At 52.2% G+C, this 25,201-nt stretch overlaps 1 protein-coding gene across 9 annotated transcripts in view; it reads left to right on the top strand.

Annotated features, from left to right (window-relative positions):
* MYO18A (myosin XVIIIA) overlaps positions 1-25,201 on the top strand; it is a 151,764-nt gene that overhangs the window by 124,022 nt on the left and 2,541 nt on the right. For 6 of the 9 annotated variants that reach the window (XM_069089762.1, XM_069089763.1, XM_069089765.1 and 3 more), the window contains 10 exons: positions 1,005-1,151; positions 2,368-2,481; positions 4,618-4,734; positions 5,420-5,503; positions 5,974-6,111; positions 9,053-9,238; positions 9,711-9,850; positions 11,010-11,054; positions 15,499-15,621; positions 17,077-18,398. In XM_069089762.1, the coding sequence (XP_068945863.1) occupies positions 1,005-1,151; positions 2,368-2,481; positions 4,618-4,734; positions 5,420-5,503; positions 5,974-6,111; positions 9,053-9,238; positions 9,711-9,850; positions 11,010-11,054; positions 15,499-15,621; positions 17,077-18,394 (2,412 nt within the window). In that variant the 3' untranslated portion in view covers positions 18,395-18,398. The remainder of the gene's footprint in view (positions 1-1,004; positions 1,152-2,367; positions 2,482-4,617; positions 4,735-5,419; positions 5,504-5,973; positions 6,112-9,052; positions 9,239-9,710; positions 9,851-11,009; positions 11,055-15,498; positions 15,622-17,076; positions 18,399-25,201) is intronic. The other 3 variants (XM_069089767.1, XM_069089770.1, XM_069089771.1) reach the window with 3 other exon arrangements.

The following is a 25,201-nucleotide window of genomic DNA, read 5'->3' on the forward strand; positions in this document are numbered from 1 at the left end:
GAGAGACAGAGGAGAGACAGAGAGAGAAGGAGACAGAGAGACAGAGAGAGAGGACAGGGAGAGATAGAGAAGGAGACAGAGAGAGATAGAGGACAGGGAGAGACAGAGGAGAGACAGAGAGAGAGGACAGGGAGACACAGAGAGAGAGATAAAGGACAGGGAGAGACAAAGGGGGGAGAGAGAGGGAGGGAGGGAGAGAGGAGACAGAGAGAGAAGGACAGAGACAGGGAGAGGGAGTAAGAAGGAGAGGGAGGGAGAGACAGAGAGAGAGGGAGTAAGAAGGAGAGGGAGGGAGAGACAGAGAGAGAGGGAGAGAGAAGGAGAGGGAGGAAGAGAGGAAGAGAGACAGAAGAGAGAGAGATGGGTAGATGGATAGATATACAGGAAAAGAGAGAGGCAGGGAAGGAGGGAGGGAAGGATAGAGCAACAGATACATAGATAGGAAGATAGATGGTAGGTAGACAGAGATATAGAGAAAGAGATAAATAGATAAGATGGTTGGATGGATAGAACTGGAGAAAGAGAAAGCAATAGACAGATAACTGGGAAAACAGATAACACACACAGAGGATAGTTCCACAGATTGATAGACAGAGATAGCATTTGTTAAACTGTCCCTATGTACCAGGCACTGAGCTATAACTGAGGCCCACTGAGGATGTGCATACAGGCTAACAAGGCAGGCCCCACTCAAGGACCTTCCCCTCTAATGGGAAAAGGCAGCCCATAAAAGGGAGCTGGGAGGGGGAGAAGGGGAGCGCCAGCTGGTGAGTGAGAATGGAGCGGATCGTGACTGGCCCATCTACTGAAAAGTGACCAGGTCAGGGGTCACCAGTCAGGAGTGTGGGGCCACAGGGTGGGGTTTCTCCAGGGTCGGAAGGCAGCTGGTGAGAAGCCTGGAGAGTGAAGTGAACGAGATTGGGGCCTCTCTTAAAGTGGTGGGAATAAAATTTGGGAATGGTGGGGAGGTAGTCAGCAAGGCCTCACAGCCCATGTTCACGCAGGTGAGTCAGCGGGACTTGGAGTCTGAGAAGCGCCTGCGGAAGGACCTGAAGCGGACCAAGGCCCTGCTGGCGGACGCCCAGATCATGCTGGATCACCTGAAGAACAACGCACCCAGCAAGAGGGAAATCGCCCAGCTCAAGAATCAGGTACTTCTGAGAGATGCCCGGTGTTAGCCCCAGGCATGCAAAGCTGGAGGGTGTTAGAAACTATCTCGTTTAGCCCCACCTGAGGAAATAGTGAGGCCCAGGAAGGTCACACAAGTGGGAAGTGCCCAAGAGTCAGGATTCAAACCCAGGCCCCCAGGGTCCTGCTGGTCATGCTCTGCCCACCACGCTGCTGCTAGGAGTTTATTTGTTAAATTAAACTGCCATTGGCTCTTCTGTCATTCTTGAGCTTGATCCACTGGGAAAGGAAAGACAGAGTCCCCCCAGCTTCAGCCCCCCCAAGAGGCAGCCGGAGTGACACCCCAACCTATACATAACGGTCCCTGTTTGGTCCATAGAATCATAGAATCAGAATTACAGACTTTCAGGGGTGGGGAGGCCAATTCCCTCTACAACCCCGCCAGCTTTAAGTCTCCAATCTCACCCTCCTCCCTGCTAGATTTCAAAACCTATCATAAAAAAAAAATTACCAGATCTATCTAGCATACATTTATTTAACAAGCATTTTTTGAGCGCCTACTATGTCCACCAGGCACTGTGCTAGGGATGCAAAGTCGAGAAAAAGAAAAAAGGGAAACATTCCGTATGTTCCTTTAGGAGGTGCCCGCACAGTCTTGGTGGTGGTAGTCGTAGTAACCATAGCAACAGCTAACATTTATATAGCACTTACTGTCTACCAGACATCGTGCTAAGAGCTTCATAATTATTATCTCATTGAATCCTACAACAATCCTGAGAGGTAGGTGCTGTTATGATGTCCATTTTGCAGATGAGGAGACTGAGGCAGGCACAGGTAAAAGTGACTTGCTCAGGGTCACAGAGCTAGTGAGTATCTTTATCGATACATAATCTGTAGAAAGATTGATAGCTGCATAAAAGCATCTGTAGGTGTACAGGGATCCATGGAAGATGGATGGGAAGATAAATGATCTATAGGAAAATCAATAGGTAGATACATACATCAATAATAGACACATAGAAAGATAGATGATAAATAAGAAAATCAATGAGATACAGAGGGAGGAAGCCAGAAGCACACGTGGGTAGGTTTGGAAGTGGTCCGGCCTTCTGGCTTGGATTTGGCCTCGGGTCTTCCTGACTCCAGGCCCAGCCTCTACCCAGTGCCCCACCTGCCTGCCCTGACGCCTAGGGCGGGGTCTCTGACCATCTGTCCCTGGGTGGGGGGCCCTTTTTCTAGCTAGAAGAGTCAGAGTTCACCTGCGCGGCAGCTGTGAAGGCAAGGAAGGCCATGGAAGTAGAAATTGAAGACCTTCATCTCCAGATTGATGACATCTCTAAAGCCAAGACGGGGGTAAGGACTCGGGGACAGAGAAAATGAAGCCCTGGTGGGGCATCGGGGTCACAGCTTTTGGACCCCACCCTTCAGAAACTCTCCATCCACCGCCCTCCTCCCTGGAGGCCGAGTGAGTGTTTTGTCCACGGTTATAAATCTAGAAGGTGCAAATCTCCTTTCATTTTACAGTTAAGGAAACAGGCCAGGGGAGGTGATGTGACGTGTCCAGGACAGGGAGTAAATTCAGAGATGGAATTCCATATCAAGTCTCTTGACTCCAAAGTCCAGCAGCTTCCCAGGCCTCTCCCTGTCCTCATTTCCTCCTCCAAGCTCTGAGAATCATCCCTCATATATTTCTGGCCAGAAGGGGTCTCAGAGCCCATCAAGTCAGACAGAGCAAGGTCACCTATAGGTCATCAGAGTTGGGATTTGAATCCAGGCCCTCTGATGTCAGAGCTAGGGACCTTTCCACCAGCTTCTGTCGTTCAATAGCTCCCTTCCCTTCTGCCTTGGACCAGGACTGCTGAAACAGACTCGCTGTCCCACCTTCTCTTCCCAACCCCAGCCTCCGCCCCCCAAGGGGGGCACTCTGCCCCCATGCAGGGGCTGGGGATCAGGCTGGTGAGAGAAGGTAGAGCGCGGTGAGGTCCCACCTCCCCGTTTAATCACCTGTGTTGGGGGGCTTGGCCGCAGCCACAGCGTCATAAATAAAGGCAGCTAATGTGGCGGGTGATGTAAACAGGCGCCCAGAGATTCACAGAAGTGCCAGTAAGAGGGAAGGATGTTCTTCCCCCCCGCCCCGCCTGCCCAGGCCGGCCTGCTGATGGAAAGCGCTGGGTAATTAGAGCCCTTATTTAATGTCTTCTTTTTAATTCCTCTCCTCCCTCTCGGCCTATTGACAGAGAATTCATTATGGTGATTTGAACCACGGGCACCTGCTTAGGGCTGGGGGACTGGGGACAGCGCTAGGAGGGGGCTGAGGGTTCGAGGCAGTCACAGCTGGGTGCCAGGGAGAGAGCTCCCCCCACCCGGCCCTGCCAGCCATGGGGCCATCAAAAGGTGCCAATCTCGCAGGTCTGATTCCTCCCCATGGCATTTGGGCTCCTCAGCAGTTTGCAGGTGAGTGATTCAAACTCCCTAATTGCGTTAAAAAAGGCTGTTACAGAATTACCATTTTATTTAAATCCGAGTTAATAAATTTCTTGGCGGAGCCTTTCCCCAGCTCCCCACAGCCCGGTAACAAGATGGATGGGGCAGAGAAGAAGCCAACGCAGTCGTTTTGGTTTGGAATTACGGGCTAATAGATTCATTCATTTGCTGGTGCCACTGTTGGCTGTCTCCCCCCAGGAGTGGGTGGAGGAGGGGGTGCAGTCAGGGCCTGGACTGGCCTGGGGGAGGTGGGAATCCAAGCAGATCTGTCTCCAAAGGAGCTCAGCTCAGGTCTCAGGGGCCTCTGGGAGCCCCAAGTGCTAAGACTTTACCCCGGGCTTTCTTGGGGACAAGGGATCAGTCTTTCCTTTGGGTCTGTTTGCTCAGTGCAGACGTTCATTCCTTCATTCTGGGGACTTCCCCTAGGACTTCTCCATGTGAAGGCAGGGCGGTGCCCTGGGAAGTCGACATTCCCATCCCACCCTGGCATGAGGGAGCAGCTCAGCCTGGAGACGTGGGCAGGATGCTCCCTCCCCTTGCCCTAGCCTCTGTCTATAAGCAGTGCCCATCCACAGATCTTCACCAAAGAAAGACTTCAGAGGCCATCTAGGCTAAACCTTTCATTATACAGATGGAGAAACTGAGGCCTCAAAGAGGAAATCATTCAACACTTAGCAAGCATTAATTAAGCTCCTACTGTATGTCAGGCACTGTGCTGAGTGCCAGGGATAAAAAAAAAAAAAAAAGGCAAAAAATAATCCCTGCTCTTAAGGAGTTCACGGTCTAATGGGGAAGAGGAGACAAGGACTTGCTCTGGGTCGCACAGAAGCAGGATTTGAACCCAGGTCCCCTGCCCTTTGCACACTGGCTGTGGCTAAGGAGCTGGACAGAGGCCCTTCTCGGGCGGTTTTCCCAGGGACAGCTCAGATGGAGACCCGGATGCGCCCCCTGGGGTCCACCCTCTGTGGCTAGGCCCTGACGGTCCTGTCTCCTGCCTCTCCCCAGCTGGAGGAGCAGGTAAGCCGCCTTCAGCGAGAGAAGAACGAGGTCCAGAGCCGGCTGGAGGAGGACCAGGAGGACATGAACGAGCTCATGAAGAAGCACAAGGCCGCGGTGGCCCAGGTACTGGCCCCTGCCTGTCTGCCCTGGTGCGTGCCCTGGCCCCAGTGCGCCTGGCCAGCCTCCCGGGGCAGCCAGACTGGCTTTCCCCTCTCTGCTTCTCACGCGTGACTCTCAGCTCCACGCTCCTTGCCTTTGCACTGGCCATCCCTCATGTCTGGAATGCCCTCCCTCCTTACCTTCACCTCATAGACCGCCGTTCTTCCTTCAAGACTGAACTCAGGCATGAAGCCTTTGCAGATTCCCCCAGCTGCTGGTGTCCTCCCTGCCCAGCTGCCTTGTGTCTAATTATTGATTTTCTTTTCATTTCCGCATTCATTTATATATTGTCTCCCCTGTTAGAATATGGAAGCTTCTTGAGGGCAGAGATTGCTTCATTCTTTGTCCTTAGCGTAGTGCCTGCCATATAGCATGGGCTTAATAAATAATAATCAATAAATAACGATTGATTGATAGATATCAAAGGCATGTCCTGGGCCATGTCTCGGATATTTGGGGTAGGGCCTGTCTGTCCAGGCCTCTGAATCAAGCTCCTCTTTCCATAAACAATCCCACAAGCATTTATTTGAGTGCCTACTGTGCGTCAGGCTCTGGCTTGGAGAGACAGAGCTCTGCCTCCCGAGACAGAAAGGCAGAAACACCAAAGTCCCTGCTCTCTGGGAGTTTACATTCTCCATTCTTTCCCCAGGCTTCCCGGGACCTGGCCCAAATGAATGACCTTCAGATTCAGCTGGAAGAGGCCAACAAGGAGAAGCAGGAGCTTCAGGAGAAGGTACCAGAGCCTTCTGCTTACTGGCGAAAGGGATGCTGGGATCCCTGTGTATTGAGGAGGGGAGAACATGGCAGCCCTGGGCTGCCAGAGAGGGCTCCCAGGGCCCCGGAGGAAGGATGCATGCCTGCTGAGCTCCTTCCTGGGCCCACTGGCAGGCCTTGGGAGAGGTTCTTCCTCCTTTCCTTTCTGGAATTCTCTTTGGGCCCTGAGCTTTCCTAATGCTCTCTGTAGAGAGAGATACGCACCGCGGATGGAATGTCTGAGGCAGGTGGGAGAGGTTCTGGCCTGGCCCTGCTCCTCCCTGCCCTTCCTCCAGAGCCCCCTTTTCTATCTCTTCTCTTTGCCCGGCCGGTCACCACTGGGATGAAGCTCCTGCAGCCCTGACTCCCTTCCCCATCCTGGGCTCCGTCCACGGCCTGGGAAAGGCCCTCAGTGATTTCTCCCTCTCCTCCTCCTCCCCTTCCCCCCAGATGCAGGCTCTCCAGAGCCAAGTGGAGTATCTGGAACAGTCCATGGTGGACAAGTCGCTGGTGAGTCGACAGGAAGCCAAGATCCGGGAGCTGGAGACTCGTCTGGAGTTTGAGAAGACCCAAGTGAAGCGCTTGGAGGTGAGTGCTTTCTCCGTGGGCCAGGGACCGATGCCCTGCCCTTTGATAGGGAGCAGGAAGGCCCACCAAGGCCACGGGTCCTGGCAGGGGCCTCGGTGACAGTCACCTGAATGGATGGGACCATAGAGCTCAAGCTGGAGAGACCCCAGACAGAGACAAATCCAATTCTCTCAGTTTACAGATCAGGAAACTGAAGTTCACCCAAGGTCATGCAGGTAGGAAGTATCAGAGTCAGGATCTTGGGATTCTGTATAGGATCACAGATCTTGAGCTGAGAGACCCATGTAGCCTAACTGCCCCATTTTACAGATGAGAAAACTGAGGCTTAGAGAGGAGGGAAAGTGACTTGTCTAAGGTCCCATGGGTAGTAAGTGTCAGAGGTGAGATTTGAACCGGGGCCCCCTGATTCCGGAGCCAGTGCTGGATAAAAAATCATCAGTAACTGCTCCTTCCCCCCCCCCCCCCCCCCAAACTTAGAGCCAAGGATCCTGAGTTAGATGAGGCAAGCCCCCAGTAATGTCCCTCTGAGGCCCCCCCCTTGGGTCTTGTTACTTGGGATGGAGCCCCATAGTGGGGGGTCACTGACCAGTCTAGCTGTTGTGCTGGCTCCCCGCTCCATCCCCCACCCCTGTCCCCACTCATCCCCGAACTCCCCAGTCAGCGGAGGAGGGGGAGCTCCTGGCCCATACCCCCACCTGCTTGATAGTCTGCTCCAGCACCAGCCTGCCGCCCAGGGACCGAGGCAGCGCTGCTTTTTGTCTTCCGGTTTTCCTGGCTGCCCCCTCCCTGCTCCCCCATCCATCTCCCCTCCTTCCTCCCACCCCGCTCCTCAGCAGAGCCATAAATATGCAGCAACCGCAGCCCTGTGCCGGGCCAGCTCCGGCTCCCCTGCGCTCCCCTCCCTCGCTCCCCCCTCCGCCATTCTTTCTCTCCTCCCCTCTCATTTAATTTCTCCTCACTTATCTTCTCTTCTTCCCTTCTCTTCCCCCTTTCTATTGTCTTCCCTCCTTTCTCTTCTCTCCCTCCACTTTTTCTCCTTTTCTGTTGTTTTTTTTTTACTAATTCCTCACCTTCTCCATCCTTTCCTTCCCTCTCTCCTCCTTCCCCTCCCATTTCCCCATCTCTTCCTCCTCCCCCTCTCTCCATTCTCCTCCCTTTACTTCTTTCTTCTCCTTTTTCTTCTCTCCTCTTTCTCTCATTTCCTCTCTCCCTCTTTTTTCCTTCTCTTCCCTCTTTTCCTTTCTCACTCCCTCCCTTTCCCTCTCCCCCTATCTTTCTCCCATCTCTCTCTTCTTGTTCTTCCCCTTCTCTCCCCCTCTCCATTCTTTACTCCACCTTTCTCCAGATCTCCATTTCTTCCTTCTCCCTTCTTCCTTCTTTCTCTCTTTCTCCTCTCTCCTTTCTCCCCTCCTCTCTTTCTTCCTCATTTCCTTGCTCCCCACTTTCTTTCCCTTTTACCCTTCCCCTCTCTCCTTTCTCCCCTTCTTTCCCTCCCTCTTTCTCCTTCCTTTCCTTTTTCCCCTCCTTCCCCTCTCTCCCTTCCCCCTCTCTCCTTTCTCCCCTTCTCTCCCTCTCCCTTTTGTCCTTCTTCCCCCTCTCCCTTCCCTCCATCTTCCCCTCTTTACCCCAGACTCTTCACTATGGATCACATTCAGTCCTTTCTGCTCCAGCCCCCTTGCTCTTTCAAACAAGGGCTGGAGAGAGGCTCTCTGTGGGAGGAGGGCTGGCTGCTGCTGCCCCCTCCCCTTATGTCAGACCACCTTCTCCGCCGCCCAAGGCCTCACTGAGGATCTTAGCTCTGTCTCAGCCAGATCCAGTATTGTCCTTGCTGCCTAGCATGGCCTCCTGTTCTTGTCCCTGACTTCCCTCAGCACAAGGGTTAGGGGAGATGACCTTCAGAACCGGGGCTTCGATGCTTCCCCTGTGGGAAGGCAGGGTTGCTGTGCCTCATTGACAATTGCAGGTCTTTAGCTAAGAGTCCAAGTTGGGCTGGGCTTGCGCTGGCCTTTCAGTGGTGGGCCTCAAGAGCCCAGTTCTGGGGCTAGATGGGACCTCAGAGGCCATCTTGTCCACCCCCTCATTTCACAGATGAGGATTTGGGGGCCAAGAAAGGTGACGTTACTCACCCATGACCACACAGGTAGTGAGGGAGTGGCCGAGGCAGGATTTAAATTCTCCCGTCTCCTGCCTCATCATTTTCCTCCCATTGCTCTGTCCTTCAGTCGCACTTTTATCTCAAAAAGCAATGAGTTGAATATTAGCACTGGGAGGGACCTTTCAACCTTTCCCATTTTACAGAGGGGGAAAAGAAGGCCTACAAAAGGGAACATGACTTACTCAAGGTCACACAACTAGTTAAAGGCAGAGCTAGGGCTAGACCTTCACTGCTCGCACTCCTACTCAAGCCTTCTTTCCACTGTCCTCCCCTGACTCCATGCTGCCTCCTTCTCATTCGCTCATTTCCCACCTCCAGGCCTTTGCATAGACTGGATCCCATATCTGGAATGCTCTCTATCCTCATTCCTCTCTTGTATTCCTGGGTTTCCTTCAAGGATCATCTCAAATCCCACTTTCTGTGCCTGTGCCCCCCAGCTGCTAGTTCCTTCCCCTCTCTGCGTATACCTTGTATCTATATGGCTACTTAATACTGTGTCCCCCATTCAACTGTAAGCCCCTTGAGGGCAGGTGCTGCTTTTGCCTTCCTTTGTACCCCCAGCACTTAGTGCCCTGCCTGGAACATAGCAGGTATGGTCAACTTACTAACCAATTGCCTGGCTGTGAGAAAAGACTGCCAGGATTTGGGGGTGGCTTAGGCACCGACCTACACAGAGGAAGGGGGATAGCTTGGAGGAACCTTTGGGGTCCCGTCCGGCCCTGTGATGACCCTCCAAGGTGGGCACCTCCCCTCCTGGCCTTCAGCCCACTTTCTCTGCCCCCGCAGAACCTGGCCGGCCGACTGAAGGAAAACATGGAGAAGCTGACAGAGGAGCGTGATCAGCGCAGTGCCGCGGAGAGCAGGGAGAAAGAGCAAAACAAGCGTCTCCAGCGGCAGCTTCGTGACACCAAGGAGGAGATGGGAGAGCTGGCCAAAAAGGAGGCCGAGGCCAGCCGCAAGAAGCACGAGCTGGTAACTGTCCAGTCTGCTGGGGCAGAGCTGCCTCAGTGGCAGCCTCCCTGTCACCATGGCAACCGCCTAGCTGGAGGGGCCCTTGGGGGACCTTCCCAAGGCCTGCTTTCTACACATTGCACATGGTCGGGACTGACCCTACAAAGTAGAGGGTGGGTGTGTGGTGGGGGAGCCTGTTGAGAGAAGCCAGTTTTGTTGGATGGGAGAAAGAGGGTCTGGGTAGTCTGACTGGGACGGAGTCAGGTTCAGGAGAGGGAGGGGTCAGCTGTTGTCTACCTGGAGAGGAAGTGATCAAACGCCCAAGTGTGGCCTAGCATCTTTCAAAAGGTATTCCATCAAGTATACAGGAGGGCCGCCCTTTGAATTGTCCTTAGGCCAATGGTTCTGCACCATTGATGGTGTTAGGTGGGGGTGTTAGCCCAGGGGCTGGGATCCTGTCCCACAGAATGGTTGGCTGCTGTGCCCCCCCTAGGAGATGGACCTGGAGAGCCTGGAAGCAGCCAACCAAAGCCTGCAGGCAGACCTGAAGCTGGCCTTCAAGCGCATCGGGGATCTGCAGGCTGCCATTGAAGATGAAATGGAGAGTGATGACAATGAAGACCTCATTAACAGGTGTGTAGGAGGGACCTGGGGCCGGAGCCAGAGCACTGACCCAAGGATGAGAGGCAGAGCCTTGGGCCACGGGGGCGGCCTCCGTCTTCCTCTGGGGAGGCAGAGTTGTCAGCCTCTCCCTATCTCATCCCCCATGCTGAGCCTTGGGAAGCCCCTTGTCCTCTCACTGACCGTGGGAGCATATCTTAGAGCTCAGAGGCACCTCTGGGGCCATCTAGTCCATTCCACAGATAGAGAAACCAAGAGCCCAGCGAGGTCAAAGTGACCTGCCCTTGGTCTCCCAGGGGCAGAGCTGAGATTTTAACTCAGCTGCAAGTGTGACTCCCCGTCCTCTCCTCTGTCCTCCATGGCCTCTAGCAGAGGGGAAGTTGCCAGGGTGAGCATCCTTTCAGCCCTCCCCCATCCTGCCATGCTTCGGCTCCCTCCCGGCCTCAGACTGCTCAGGATGAGTTATTCCCCTGTTTAGCTGTGTTTCCGATGGCGCCTGTCCCAGTCCAGGGAGAGCAGAGATTTAAGGGCCCGGCGCCTCGTTACTGTGCCAGCGATTTCCTCTCATAAAACCCACCCAGGGAACGGTTTAGCTGAGACAGATTTGTGGGCTCAGGCTTAGGAATCTGGGAGGCCGGAGGATGGGACGCTGTGGGGCGAGGGGCTGCCCACCCTCTTCTCTTGCACTGGGCTGTTTTTCCCCCTCAGAAATTCTTCTCCTATTCTCTCATCCCTCCCAGCTTCCCATTTCCATGGCCTGAAAGGCTTCTTCTCTCTTTCCCAGATAGCCAGGGCCCCACAGCAGCCTGCCAGGTCACCCTGTGTGGGCAGGAATGGAAGGGCACGGCCATGGGCAGAAGGTGCATTATGATGAGATCACAGGCCATGTAGTCCAGTCCCCTCAGTTGACAGATGAGGAAACTGAGGCCCAGGGAGGTTAAAGCAGCTTCCCCAAGGACACTTGAGTATTTAGGGATAGAACCCAGTTTCAAATTCAGATCCCCTAGGTGCAAACCCAGTGCCCTTGGCCCATCCAAAGGCAGGTCTAGGGTGCGGCAGCTGCACCTTGCACCCTCTCCTGCCCAGCCTCCATTTCCTCTTGACTCCACTGTCGATTTGTCCTCGCTCTTCCTCTGGCTTGTCTTTATTTTTTATTTTTTCCCATTTCCAGTTTGCAGGACATGGTGACAAAGTATCAGAAAAGAAAGAATAAGCCGTGAGGACCAGAGCATTTGCATTCCCTGTCTCTGTTGTGTGGCGTCTTCTAACCTTTGACTCCATGTTATCTCCCCCCAGGGTGGGGGGCACTCTGCTGCATGTGGCATGTGGACACACATCTCGCCTTCTTTGTCGAGCCTCTAACTTTTAACTCCCCTTCACTGCATTTTCTAAATGAGTCTTAAGTAGGGAGGGCTGGGCTCCCAGAAGTTCCCTAGGGGCAAGGGACTCAAAAAATAGCAGTTATTGGTGGGGGTGGAGACAGGTGGTTAGATGTTATCTCTGCTCTGGTTAGGAAGCTGGCACTTGGAGAGGGCAGCAAGGAGCAGAGACAGCCCCCCACCCCCAGCACAGGGTCAGAAGAGCTGACCCAGCGCTGCTGAGTCTGCTTCTGGGATTCGCTGGGCTCTGCCAAGCAGAACTCTCTACCACGCGGCCACAGCCTTGCTTTCACTGGGTTCCAGCTTCCCCACCCCCTCCTCCCAAAGGGATTGCCTCTTCTCCTAGTTACAGCCAACCCCTCCAGCCCAGGGGGGCAGTCTGATCGATCCAGTGGACCCCTTCTCAGAATAACGTTTTTAAATAATTGAGGGAAATGATAAATTTCAGAGGGAGATTAGTGAAAATTAAGATGTATTTCCCCCCCCAATCTGAGTTCATAGGCTCCCTGAAATCTCTCCATGGGTCCCTTAGGGTTATAGACCCTCCAGGTTAAGAGCCCCTGTTCTAGCTTCTCTTCCCTTAGGGTAGGCCAGAGATTGGGGTGTAATTGATCTCAATCTTTGCTTTCACATGGGGCCTGAACCAGAATAGAGAAAGCTAAGGCACTGTTTGTTGTCATAGGTCTCCTTACCTTGTTTTGGCAGCCAGAGGAGGGGACTCTAACATTGGTCTTGTCTGGGAGAAGCACTCATGCAAATAAGCACCAGCCTACTCTCCCAAGACAGAGTCATGATAACAAATGCCAGATGGAGGGGACTTGATTGCCTTGGGTATCCTGGGCATTGAGAGAAGTCTGTGTTTGTGTGTGTGTGAGTATACATGTGTGCACATGCGAGACCACATCTGTCAGGTTCTACCAGGGCCCCAGGCCCACTCCCATTTCCCATCTTCCTTTCCTTACTCTTTGCTGAGTAGGAGGGAGATGGCAGACCCAGAAGAGCTGCCGACCGGCCTCCATCCCTCAGGTCCACACAGGATCTGAGCCTGGCTGTGAGCCCCCTCCCCCATTCCTCATGCCTGCCCCCCAGGGCTCTTCCCAGGGCTAGGATGGGCTGGCAGGAGTGAAGAAATCCATAAGAGCTAATGATAAATGTAATAGTGTGTAACAGTGATCGAGGGCCGCTGGAGCCCGCTTGTCACACACAATTAATATACCCCGCCGTTCTGTCTCCGTTTGTTTGTTCCCCCGTGATTTGGCTCCCAGTTAACTAATAGCACGCTAGCCTGGACATAAATTGTGTTTGACTCCAGGTTTAATTCTGGCCATTTAAAAACTCCACTGCCCCCTGAGCCTGCCTGCCCCCAGAGTTTGTTTACTGGCCTTGATTGTTTTACGGGAAATGGCCCAAACATCATCCTGGCTCCCGCCAGAGGGGGAGAAGAGGGTGGGTGCCTGGTGCCCCAGTTGGCCGCCCAGAATATAAGGAGGAGGATTCTCATTCTGAGTCTATAATTGTCGGCCTCCCATGAGAGCCGGGCCCTGCCACAGACGGGTGTCTCCAAGCTGCTTCGGGGGCAGGCTGATAAGATGCACATTTAAGATGGTTCTCGGCAGCAGCCTCATGCCTTAGCGGTTCCAGCTGCGGCCTCAGTGATGCTGGGGAGTGGGAGCCAGCCCTGGCCCGGCCTGAGCCGCTCTGGGCCCTGGTGCTGAGTTATCGAGCGTGGAAAGGCGGGCCGGAAAATAATGTTTCGATTTACTTATAGATACAGTTGTTATTGCCATAACCTTAATGAAAGCAGTAAACAGCGCAGCATTAAGGGAGATTTATACAGAAATCCTTTTAACATGTAGACATAGTTTCAGCCTGCATTCGGCACCGGTGATCAATATGGTTATGAACGGCGGTGATAAATTAGGGAGCTTTGAAGCGAGCAAGGGAGGGCTTGGGGGGGGCCTAGGGGGGGCGTTTCACGCGGATGCATAAATCAGGTGGCATTGGTGTTCCGTGGGGCCCATGCACCACTGTAAATCTGCCAGGCGTGGATAGCACATGGCCTGCATTAGAGAGGTCTGGGCTGGCTGCTGTTAAGTCCTGTTTACTCAGGGCTTCAGCAGGCCCTGTCTTTGCTGTGATTTTGCATTTGACAGAAGCCCATAAAACCTGCCTATTTATTCTTCCTTCCCAGGAGTTAGGCTCTCAGGCAGGCCCATAAGAGCGTTGGGTGGTTTCTCTTTGGTGCGTGTGTGTGTGTGTGTGAGCGGCTGTGTACGTGTGTACGTGTACGCCTGTGTGTGGCTATTTATTCAAGAACATAATTCAAGAGCCAGGCCTCTCCTGTTGACACAAATGAAAGGAAATTTATACCAAGGAGAAACCCTAGCATTTCTGTAGCAGAGAGATGTGGAGGAATTGGCAATTTTTTATTTTTTATTTTCTTGCTACATTTCAGAAGCTTGGGGGGGTTTTCCCCTCTATCCATCAGCAAGCATTTACTAAGCACCTACTGTGTTCCAGGCACAGGAACACAAAGGCCAAAATGTATTCCTTGCCCACAAGGAACTAATGTGCTGTCAGTGGAGACAACATAAGCCTGTATAATTATTACAAAATGTCTATGAACAAATGCAAAGTTATTTTGGGGGGGAGGCACCAGTGTCTGATGGAGTGAGGAGGTCATGGAGGGGCAGGGAAAGGGGGTCGGGGAAGGCCTTGCTGTAGAGGGGGGTGGCGCCTCGGCCAAGCTTTGAAGGAAATGAGGCGTTCCTAGGGGAGGAGGTGAGGAAGGTTTGCATCCCAGACATGGGGCACGGCCTGTGCAGGGGAAGGAGACAGACTGTGTGAGGAGAAGTAACTTGGCTAGTTTGTCTGGATGCTAGCAGAGCTCAAGGAGGACAGCATATAAGGAGCCTAGGAAAGTAGCATGGGGCCGGCCTGGGAAGGTTTTTAAATGTCAGACGGGCAAGGGGGCGTTGTTTGATGGTAGCGTTACTATTACGAGAGTGTGGCGTGGCCAGACCTGTATTTTGGGAATATTACATTAGCAGCCAGGGGAAGATAATTCTTGCCAGGGGTGTAGCTTTGTCCCTACACGTGGCTGCTTTTATCCATCAACACCAGGGTCAAAATTTGGAGACCCTGGACTTCCACAGGGATGGGTAGAGCTAAGGACCACTCTGCCTAGAGAAGGGGGAGGAGGAACCCTGTGGTACAGTAGCAACCTGCCTGCCTGAGTAAGGGGTGGCAAGCAGGGCGGAGGAAGGCAGAACGCCCACTCTGGACTCTGGGCATAGCTGTGTGTCCTGAAAATCCTAAAGAGTATGCCCGGGCTCTCCAGGAATACAGTCCTTTCTCCTACTTCCAAACCTCCCCATCCTTTCTCTAGTATTTCAATCAACCAATCAGTCAGCTAGTATTTATTTAGTTCCAAGCACTGGGACACTAAGACAATATGAAACAATCCCTGCCCTCAAGGGACTTACATTCTACTGGAATGGGAGTGACCTCAAATCAGTCATTAGATGTCTACTCTGTGCCAGGCACTATACTAGGCAGTAGGGTTACAGGAACAAAAGCGAGCCAATCCCTGCCTTCAAGGGCATTCTATCTATATCTGAAGACAGGTTTGGGATGTGGCCTGAGCTGCCTTATCCTTGTAATTGGCCTCTGCCCACCATAGCCCCTTCCATTATCCGAGCAGGCCTGCGGGCTGAACTAGACTTCCCGCTATCTAAGGGCTTCAAGGAGACTTGTCTCCTCTGGTACCAGGATTGGCATCACAGTTGTGGTATTCGGGGTGGGACAGTTGGGCCGTGTCCTTCTTAGAAAGAGATGGTCGAGAGCCAGCAGGGCTGGTTTCTGATGCCCTGCTGCCAGGCCCTTTCACAGGAAAGAGGGTATCCTGACTAGTTGCCGGGTTTGTCTTCTGATGAGTCATGCCCAGTAAAGCAGCACCCACTGTGGTATCTGTGTCTTTCTGCAGTGTGCATTGGGGAGGTCATGGAGTTGTGTAACACAAAGAGAGGGCAGTCAGTCAGTCAATAAGAATTTATTATTAAGTGCCTATGAGTGCCAGACAGGGCCCCCTGCCCATGGTGTGAGCAGCTGCCTCTAATCTCCTTTTCCTACCTGTTTCCCCACCTTCCACTAAGAAGCATGCCTCCAACCCTGCCCTTGACCCCATCCCCACTCTCTCCTGTCCTGTGGACCCTGTGTGATATAACCTCCTCTCCTCCCTCCTTCCCTGGCCCTGTCCATCTCTCTGTCTTGTCCAAGCAGCGAGGGTGACTCCGATGTGGACTCTGAGCTGGAAGACCGGGTTGACGGGGTCAAGTCTTGGTTGTCCAAAAACAAAGGGCCTTCCAAGGCTGCTTCAGATGACGGAAGCCTCAAGAGCTCCAGGTGAGTGAGTGGTGGACGCTGGCCGGGGGGTCAGCTGGGAAGCGTGAGGGGCAACTGCGAGGCCGCTTCAGCAGAGTCAGGCACTTCTTGGGGCGTGGGCACACGGGCAAAGCAAGGAACTTGCCATCAGGTCTCTCCAAGTCCTTCTTGGGGGAGATGCTTTGCCTAGCTCTAGAGTATAAAGTTTGCCATGAGGCCCCAAGCAGTGACTCATTCCCATATAGGTGACTCAACAATGCTTATACGTGTCAAGTGTGATTGTGAATGTGGGAATTTTCCAAGGATTTTCCTGGGTCACAGAGACTGGGTACACTGGGTTATTCAGGTTTCTTCACAATCTGATGTGTTTTCTTTAACCTTGTCCTGTTTCAGTGGCAGACCTTGACTCTGAGATGGGGTTGGCTTCCTTAATCTTTGACCACATGATAGAGTGATCTTTTGGGGCCAGGGCCAGGATGGTCAAGGCCCCTGGTCCACAGGCCAAGACTCTGGGGCTTTAGTAGCAGTGAAACAAAAGGTACTCTGTGCCAACAAGTCCGCTGATGCCCAGGGAGTCCACAGTCCCTCTCTTCTCCCTCACCTGGTTAGCCCCAGTGCCTTGGTGATCTTAGGCACCAAAAAGCTCCTTCTGAATAATTGACTAAAGCCAGTTGCCACCCTGCTTCCCCCTTTTCCCTTGGTTTCTAACTCATCTTCAGTCTCCATATCTTTTTCTGGAGCCCAGGTTCTCTTACCAGTCCTCTCCTGGAGGTCAGTGGCAGTCCCTTGCCTACCTACCTAATATGGTGGCCAAGAAGAGGGGCAGTTCTCTTTCCCACTCCTCGCTGTTTGGCATATTCTGGGTGCCTCCCTCCCCACTAGCTCCCCTTCTTCTGCCACAGCCCCATCCTCCCTCCCCATTCTACCACAGGGCGCAATACAGGCTGCTCTGCGGTCAGTGGGATGCCAAGTGGGCCGAGAAGCAGAAGCGATTCCCTGCCTGGCTCCTCCACTCCCTCCGGAATCGGCCCCCTCACCACCAGCGCCCAGTAGCCACCTCTAATTGGTTTAATTTATTCGGCCAAGCAACATTTTGTTATTTCAGATAATGCCTTGGTCCCCGCCCGCTGCCATCCGTCTCGTCTTGGAGCGTGAGGCTCCAGGTAGTTGACAATGAAATAAATTGAACTAAACGTTTTAGAGGGGGGAAAAGTGATGGAATAGAACAATAGTCCAATTTACATGACATTCTCCACGAAGCTATTTTCACTGACGCAAATTATTTTGCTTCATTTCCTGCGAAGCTCTCCCTCCGCCTTTGCAAGGGCTGCTGTTGCTGCTGCTGTTTTCTCCTCCCCTCCCTCCTCCTGGGTCTTTATTCTCCGGTTTAATGCTTGTTCTTTTGTGTCTCTCTCCCCCTCTCTCCCACACCCCTCTTCCTCCTTCATCTGCCGACCGTGCTTACCTCTCTCTTAGACTGTCTCTCAACACAGTCCCCAAGGAGGGCAAGGGGGTGGAGGAGAGGCCAGCCTCTGCCCTGAGCTCTCTGAGCTACCGAAAACGGCTCGCCCTCAAGGACTCCATTGGGGGCACCGGGGACGAGGAGTCCCTCTTCACCACGCTGAGTGAGAGGGCAGCCTCCCCCGAGCGGCCCCCCCGGAAGCCCCGCCGACGCCCCGGTGGCGGGGAGGCCAGCCCTTGTAAGAAGGCCGAAGATGAGGATGATGGCAGCTCCATCCTCTCGGAAGTCAGGAGCCGGGTGGGCCGGGGGCTGGAGAAAAGGTGGGGGTCTGACTTCGATCGGGCCTCCACCGTCTCAGCCCCTGTCAGCCGGGCCTCCTCGGCCACGCGGCGTGACGCCCGGGAGGAGGAGGTGTGGTCATCATTCAGCTTCTCGCTGTCGGGGTCTCCCAGCTCCCGCCGAAGCACCTCTAGGCTGGAGGGCCTCCCCAGGACTCTCAGCCCTTGCCTGAGCAGGGCCTCTGGCTTAGGGCGAGAGAGCCCCAGTTCCCGCCTGTCCCTAGGCCGGAGCTGCCTGGATTCCTGGGAGGATGATGGAGCCAGCGTAGCGCTGAGCGATCTGCACTCCCAGTATAGCCACCCCTCGCTGGCCCGCAGCCTCTCGGTGCCGCCCCGGCCCCAGACCTCCACCTCAGACGAGCCTGCTGGCTCCAGCATCCGGCCTGTCAGGCACCGTTCCTGCTTGGACCCCGACCTGGAGGCCGCCATCAACGAGGTGCTGAGCTACCGGCCCGCTGAGTTCAAGAGGAGCAGCCTGCAGCCCGACTCGGACGAGGACGACCGCAAGAGCGTGCGGAGCGCCCGGAGCGCGCAGCTGGGCGCCGGCGCGGGAGAACGGGCCGCCACCATCCGCCGCTCAGCCTCGGCCGCCGACGTGTCGAGGTCCCGGAGCAGACACAAGAGCCGGGGCAAGAGGAGAAGCAGCAGCAGCAGCAGCAGCAGCTCGGAGTCCGAGCCTTCCTCTGAGCGCAAACACCGGGGCAAGACTCGTTCCCGCAAGAGCAAGAAGAAATCCAAGAAGAGGAAGAAGAAGAGCGAGAGCTCGTCCTCCTCCTCCTCCTCCTCGTCCTCCAGCGGCTCCACGGTCTCGTGCCGCAGTGGCTCCAGCGTCAAGAAGGGCCCGGAAAGGACGGGGCCGGCCTCGGAGGGCGAGGGCGAGGGCGCAGGGCAGGCCAGCAGACCGTCTAAGGAAGAGAAGAAACAAGAAAAGAAACGGAAGAAGGAGGTGGACAGCCTGATGATGCGCTACCTGTACCGGCCGGAGAGCGACTGATGCAGTAGGTGGCCCTCCCACGGGGAGAGCAGCATGCGTGTGCGCCACCCCCATGTACTTACTAATAGCCACACTCACGTCTTCTGAGGCCTGAGGAAATCCCCATCTCTCCAGCTGTAGGCAGGAAGGACCTCTTGGTGCCTGTTTCCTTACCTGTAAAATGAGGGGTTGAGCTCCATGGCACTCTGAATCTAGGATCCTATGACTCTTGGCCTCAGTTTCCTCCTCTGTAAAACGGGCCTCGAACTCACTGTCTGCTAGGGCCCCTCCCAGTTCCACTGCTAGGTCCTATGCGTCTCTTTCTCTCTGTCTTGGCCTTTCTTACTGACTAAGGTCCAACTATTTTAAGAAATCATTCTCAGCCTTTGGCACATTCAGTTGCAATCTCTGACGCCAGAGAGATGGCATGGTTATTTGGGTGCCAGGCAGCTTTTTTGAGGGATGAGAAGGGAGGTTTTCTGTGCCCCAGGGAAAGGAGTTCTTGGATGCCCAAGGTGGGCGTTGACACGTCAGTGGTAGTAAAATATATCTTGTCCTTTGCCCGGCTTATTCCTTACTTTATCCATCAGCTTCTTGCCATGGATACAGCTGGCAAGGGGGCACTGCACCACCTTCAGTGGGGCCAAATCAAACCAGGCTTAATCTATCTCTGGAATGAGAACCCAATGCCCACACAACTGAAGCCCATCGGCCTTTGTATCTGACCCAAGCGTGGCCTTGGTTTCTTCCTTTTCCCTAGCCTCAAGCACTGGCTGTGGGTAGAGAAGACAGTTTAAATCCCATCTCTAATGCTTACCACCCATGTAACTTTGGGCAAGTCACCCTCAGTTTCCCCCTCTGTAAAATGAAGGGGCTGAATTTCATGGCTTTTAAGGCCCTTTGAGGATCTGTAACCCTCTATAAAGTCTCCAGATTGCTTCTCAGCTTTAGCATCCATTGTTGGGTTTCAGAACAGGAAATTTAAATCATGACCCTTTGTCTCCCACCACTTGAGTTTTCCTGTTTCCCTCTGGAGATGGAAGACCCCTGGATAGTCTTGCCCCATTTACTGAGGGTCCCTCCATCTTCCTTCTCCCTGGCTAGCTAAAGGCCTTTCTGGGCCTCATCCAGTAGAGCTGAAGTCCTCTTTCATTACTGCTGCCTCTGAAGACAGTGCTGACTAAAGCTGCCCTCCCTGCTGCCACCTACCAGGGGACTGGGCAAGAAAGAAAGAAAACAAACCAGGGAGATGCGGCCTAGGCTTCTAGGTCACAGCTGGCTGGGGAGGGCCTAGGCCTTCTTGACCCTCGGGGACCTCTCCAGACCTCTGTTTGTATTTGGACTCATGCACTAACAAGCACTTTCTGCATGCTGTGTGCGTTTGGGGGTGAGCACCGTTTGATCAAAAGCTGGGCGGGTACGTGGTGCACATTCCCTGATTCTGGTTGGGTTGTATCTAGTGGTTACCAGTTGGATGTCTTTGAGGACAATAATGTGAGGAAATGAGCATACTTTGCAACTTATGGGTTCAGGGTCTGAGTCAGGATGGGACAGTGAAACAGGTGGGGCCCTTGATGCCTTCCTGTGGGCCCTGGGGACTCAATGAACCTCCAGAACAAAACCAAATACTTGGGATCCCTTAAGCTGGTCCTGATCCCCCCGGGGTTGCACTGAAACCGGGGCAGAAGGGACCCTTTAGCATAGCCTTCCTTCAGTCCTGCACTTGTTAACCTTCCTTATGTCCCTGGAGGCCCTTTGCAGTCTGATAAATTCTGTGGATCCCTCTCAGAAGAATTTTTAAATACATAAGATTAAAATACCAATATTACAATGAAAGTCATACAAATATATTTTAAGAACAAGTTCATAGACCCCATGCTCTAGACCACGCTCTTTGGGTCATCTTTGCTTCTAAAAGGCCGACTGTTAGAAGGGGGTGCTTGAGAGAGCTCAGGAAGGTTGGTACTGCTAGGGAGGGAGAGACCGTCAGCTTCACAGGGACCAAAGCCATGATGCCAGGAAAGAAGCAGGCGGCAAGATGTCGGGCCCGCCATCTTAGCCAAGGCGCCATCTTAGCCAAGTGTCTTCCCCAATGGGGCTCCTTATGGACCTTGCCCTTGTGGCACTGAATGCCCGTTGACGTATGGGTCAGAAGCACAGGGCTGCCCTGTGCTTGCAGTCAGTAATGCTGAGGCTCAGACCTCATTCCAGGCTCTTAGTAAATGTGTGTGACCTTGGGCAAAGCTTTCTGTGCTTCAGTTTCTTCACCTATCAAATGGGACACATAATAGCATCTATATCACGGGGCTGTTACATGGATCAAGTGCAATAATTTATGGGAAATGCCCTACAAACAAAACACTGTAAACATTCCAGCTATCATTACTATTATTACGTCATCTTTTTAAAAACTAGATTTGTGATTTTATCTACCAATGTATCTTCCCTCCAAATTATGGTCTTAGGAGCTTCCTAGGGCAAGTGATTTGCTCAGTAGAGATCAGAGGTGAGATTTGAACTCTGAGCTTCCTGACTCCAAGTTTTACATTATTATAAAGCTATTAAGGTTAGGCAAGCATGGGATCGGGCATCAAGAGCTGGCTTTGGAGCCAGGAAGATATGAGTTCAAGTTCTACCAGTGCTGACCCATCTTGGCTGTGTGACCTTGGACAAATCACATCACTTCTCAGTGACGTAGGTGACCAGCATGCCTTGGGAGAAGGAATTTTCTCATCTTGGAATTCCCTATACAAATGAAACCATAAGTCCAGGTCCTATGTCTCTCAAGATAAGATCACAAATTTAAAGTCTTAGAGGTTATCTAGTCTAGTTCAAAGGATGTAGCCAGAGAGTGGAAGTTAAGTGACTTATCCAAGGCTACACAGGTGCTAAGTGGAAGAGACAGGTTTGGACCCACAAAACTAATGTTTCATTTATCTGGGGAGTAAACCCAAAACTGGAAGGATGGAGTTGAGGATGGGGAGTGCTGTCAGGCCTGGGCATGGGCATCATTAGCTCTGAGGCCCCTGTCCTCTTTGATAGACTGGGCAGCAAGATCAGTTACCAAAAACCCCATTCCTTTGTCAGCTAAAGTACATTTCCCAAGGCTCTTCTTACTTTGGAAATGGGAGCAGATCTGGAGTTCTTATACATTGTCACCTTGAGGAATTGGAGTCACCAGTTGGCACAGGTGGCATTAGTCCAGAACCAAACCACTTAGCTGGGAAGCCAGGAAGAAAAGAGGCCAGGAAGGGAGCTCATCAGAACCTAGTTGGCACAAGGCCCTCACTGGCATTGGGGTGGATAAACTGGTAGAGGGAGTGGTGGAGAGGGAGGCCTAATTTCCCATCTGGTGACAGGGACCAGAGAGAATTCAGGACACGGAGGCTGCAACGAAGAGGAGGGGGGAGTGGGACTTGCCACTACAGGCGCTTCCAATGGGAATTAGTGCGTGTGCCAAATTGTTCTCGACAGCCCTGAACAAGAGATGCCGGCTCAGCTCTCTGGGAAGAAGGCTTTTTAAACAATTTGGTTAAAATGTTCCAAATGGAAAGGGCGCAGCAGCTGGATGCCAAAGGGCTTTCTCTACTATGATACTGGGAAAGTTGGATTGAGTATCCCTTAGATATTGGGGCGGGGGCGGGGCCAGCGAGGAATATAATAATAGCTAACATGTATATGGGGCCCGCTATGTGCTAAGCTCTTTACTTATCTCACAACAATCTTGGGAGGTCATTGCTTTTATTATCCCCCATTTTACAGATGGAGAAACTGAGGCAGACAGTGGCCAAGTTGACTTGCCCAGGGTCACACAACTAGTAAGTGTATGAGGCCAGAATTTCTCTACCTAGCGTCTGTTCACCCCTGCCCACCAGCTCCACAGAATGACAATTTAGATGATCTAGGCCCCTGGGTCTGCCTCATAACCCTAGGGATGCAGGAGCAGGAGCTACAGCCTCCAGACCAGAAGTCCACAGAAGGATGGAAGCCGGGGACTAAGTTTAAGTCAGTTCAGTTTGGCAAGCCCCACCCCATTCACACTTGGATCTTGCTCCCAGCCTCCCATTCTTAGGGCACGAACCAGACCAGCGCCCTTCCCTCGACTCTTCTCAATAGAAGCCCCTGCTTCCTTCATCTCCCATCAGAGCCAGGGGTAGGGAACCTGTGCCCTCGAGGCCACATGTGATCTTCTAGGTCCTCAAGTGCTCAGCAGGTTCCCCACCCCTACATCACACCATCAGCAAGCTTTTAGAGTCTTTCTAAAAACTAGGAAACTGTTATTAATACAGAATCTGAACAACTAGAAAGCTATAAAACATAGCTCCTTAACATGGAGACCATAAACTTTAAAATAATGTGAATTTTAAAATAAATAAATTGATTTAATTAAAATAATTAAAAATGTAACTAAAATTAAAATGATGTAAATTGTAAACTATATATCTATATTTAGAGATATAAAATACATATCTATATTTAGATATATCAAATACATATATAATTGGTTTCATTTGTAATCTTTGATATTTTGTTTAATGCATTTAAAAATTTGATTCTGTAGCCTCTACCAGACTGCTGCCCAAGGGGTCCAGGACTCAGCAAAGGTTAAAATCCCCAGCTTTTAAAAAATGCCGTACTACTAGGCTATAATAATTCATGTTTGTAATGTGTGGCCCTTGGCTGCTATTAGAACCCAAAGTGCCTTCTGAATCATCAAAGGTTGACCTTTTTGTTTTGTGTATTATATCATTTTCAAATTCCATGACAACTGGAAGTTTACACATAGAATATGGCTTATTCTATTCACTAGAAAATTCCATTTCCCACATTTTCCTAAGCAACAGACTTTGTGCCCATTGGGCAATGGCCCAGGTTAGAGATGTGGTAGGGGAGATTGACTTTTCCTTGTATGCTGATGAAAGCCACTGGCCCAGCATAGGTTTCGTGTACCCAGGATAGGAGAAAGAGATGGGGTTACCACTACATGGGAATATTTGTATCCTGAGTACCTAGCGTAGGGCCTGGTTATGTAAGTACCAAATCTATGTTTATTGGATGGATGATATTGTTCAGAGTCTTATTGTCCAGGATCAGCCATTTTGCTGGGGGGTCGTTGGAAGGACCAGGAAGAAGAGGAAGCTACCTTCTCCAATTAGACATTTATTAGACACCTACCATGTGCAAGGTACCATTCTAGGTGCAGGAGATTCAAAGACCAAATAAAAATTATTCTTGCCCTCAAAGCACTGCATCCTAGTTCAGTAGGCAAACACAATTATGTTACAGGGCGATTTGAGGGGAAATAGGGAAAATGAGGAAGATAGGGAAATTTGGAAAGGCCTCCTAGGAGAGGCGGCATTTGAACTGAGTCTTAAATGAAGCTAAAAATTCCGAGAGGTGAAGAGGGGGTTCATGAGGTTGTAAGTGCGGAGTTAGGAGGTGGAGCACTGAGTTCAGGCAGCAGCAAGGAGGATAATTTGGCAAGCTGTGGGATGCGTGAAAAGGGTCATGTGAAGTAAGCCTGGAAAGGTAAGTAGAGCCAGATAACAGAGAGCTTTAAATGCCAAACCAAGGAATTTGTATTTTATCCTATGGGCAATAGGGAGCCATTGAATATTCTCCATCCCAGGTCAGATCTGTGAACTGTTCGGTGTGATGATGATCAAAGGATTCCTGTTCATCTCTGTGGGAACTGCTACCAGGGCCAGCTCATGGGTGTGAGGGCGGGAGCCAGGGTGTCTGAGAGCCATCTTCCCCAGCACCCCTGATCTGCACCCTTCTGCCTGGAGGCTGCTGGCCCTTCTCCTGCATTCCTAGAGTTACCAGGCAGACCCAGGATCCTTAGGTCATCTCAATTGTCATTCTGTGCTCTGACAGCACCAGAAACCACAGCCAGGAGCTGATGGGGAGGGGTGAGGTCCAGGGCACTAATGACAATGAGCCCTGGTTTGAAATCAAGAGAACCCAGGAAAATCTCCCCCCTCAGACAATTACTAGTTATATGACCTTAGGTAAGTTATTTCAGCTGGAAGAAAGTGCTGGGCATGGAACCAGGAGGACCTGAGTTCAAATCTGAACTCAGTCACTAGCTGTGTGACCCTGGACAAGTCACTTAATGCTGCCTCAGTTTCCTCATCTGTCAAATGAGCTGGAGAAGGAAATGGCAAACCTTGCTAGTACCTAAGAAACCCCCAAATGGGGTCACAAAAGAGTAGGGCATGCCTGAAAACAACAGCAACAAAAAACAAGTTATTTCATATCTGGGCTCTACTATACCAGGCACTGTGCTAAGTGGTAGAAATAGAAAAAAAGGTCCCTGCCCTCAAGAAGCTTCCATTCTTTCCTTTCTTTCTTCTTTGTTTGGAGGCAATAAGGGTGAAGTGACTTGCCCGGGGTCACACAGCTAGCGTCTGAGGCCAGATTTGAACTCGAGTCCTTGACTCCAGGGCTGGTGCTCTGTGCATTACAGTGCCACCAAGCTGCCCCAAGGAGCTTTCATTCTAATGTGGGAGATAACATGTAACTGGATACCTCTAAGTACAGAGTAAAAGGAAGGTAATCTGAGAGGGAAGGCACTAGCAGCTAAGGGAGGACCAGGAAAAGCTTTCTGCAGAAATCCTGAAGGAGACCAAAGGTTCTAGGAAGGGGAGGTGAGTAGGGAGAGTGTGCTAGGCATGGGGGGCATCAGAGGTAAAAATCTGGAGTCTGGAGATGGGGTGTCATGTGTGAGAATGAGCACACAGGTCCGGAAAGCAAGATCGTAGAGGACGTGGAAGGAGACAGAAGAAGACAAGAAGGTAGTTGATGAGCCCTGAATGCCAAACAAAA

The sequence above is a fragment of the Petaurus breviceps genome, unplaced genomic scaffold, assembly GCF_028583685.1.
Source record: "Petaurus breviceps papuanus isolate PSGF00001 unplaced genomic scaffold, PetGlider_PUasm1.0 186, whole genome shotgun sequence".
In the NCBI taxonomy this organism is placed as follows: Eukaryota; Metazoa; Chordata; class Mammalia; order Diprotodontia; family Petauridae; genus Petaurus; species Petaurus breviceps.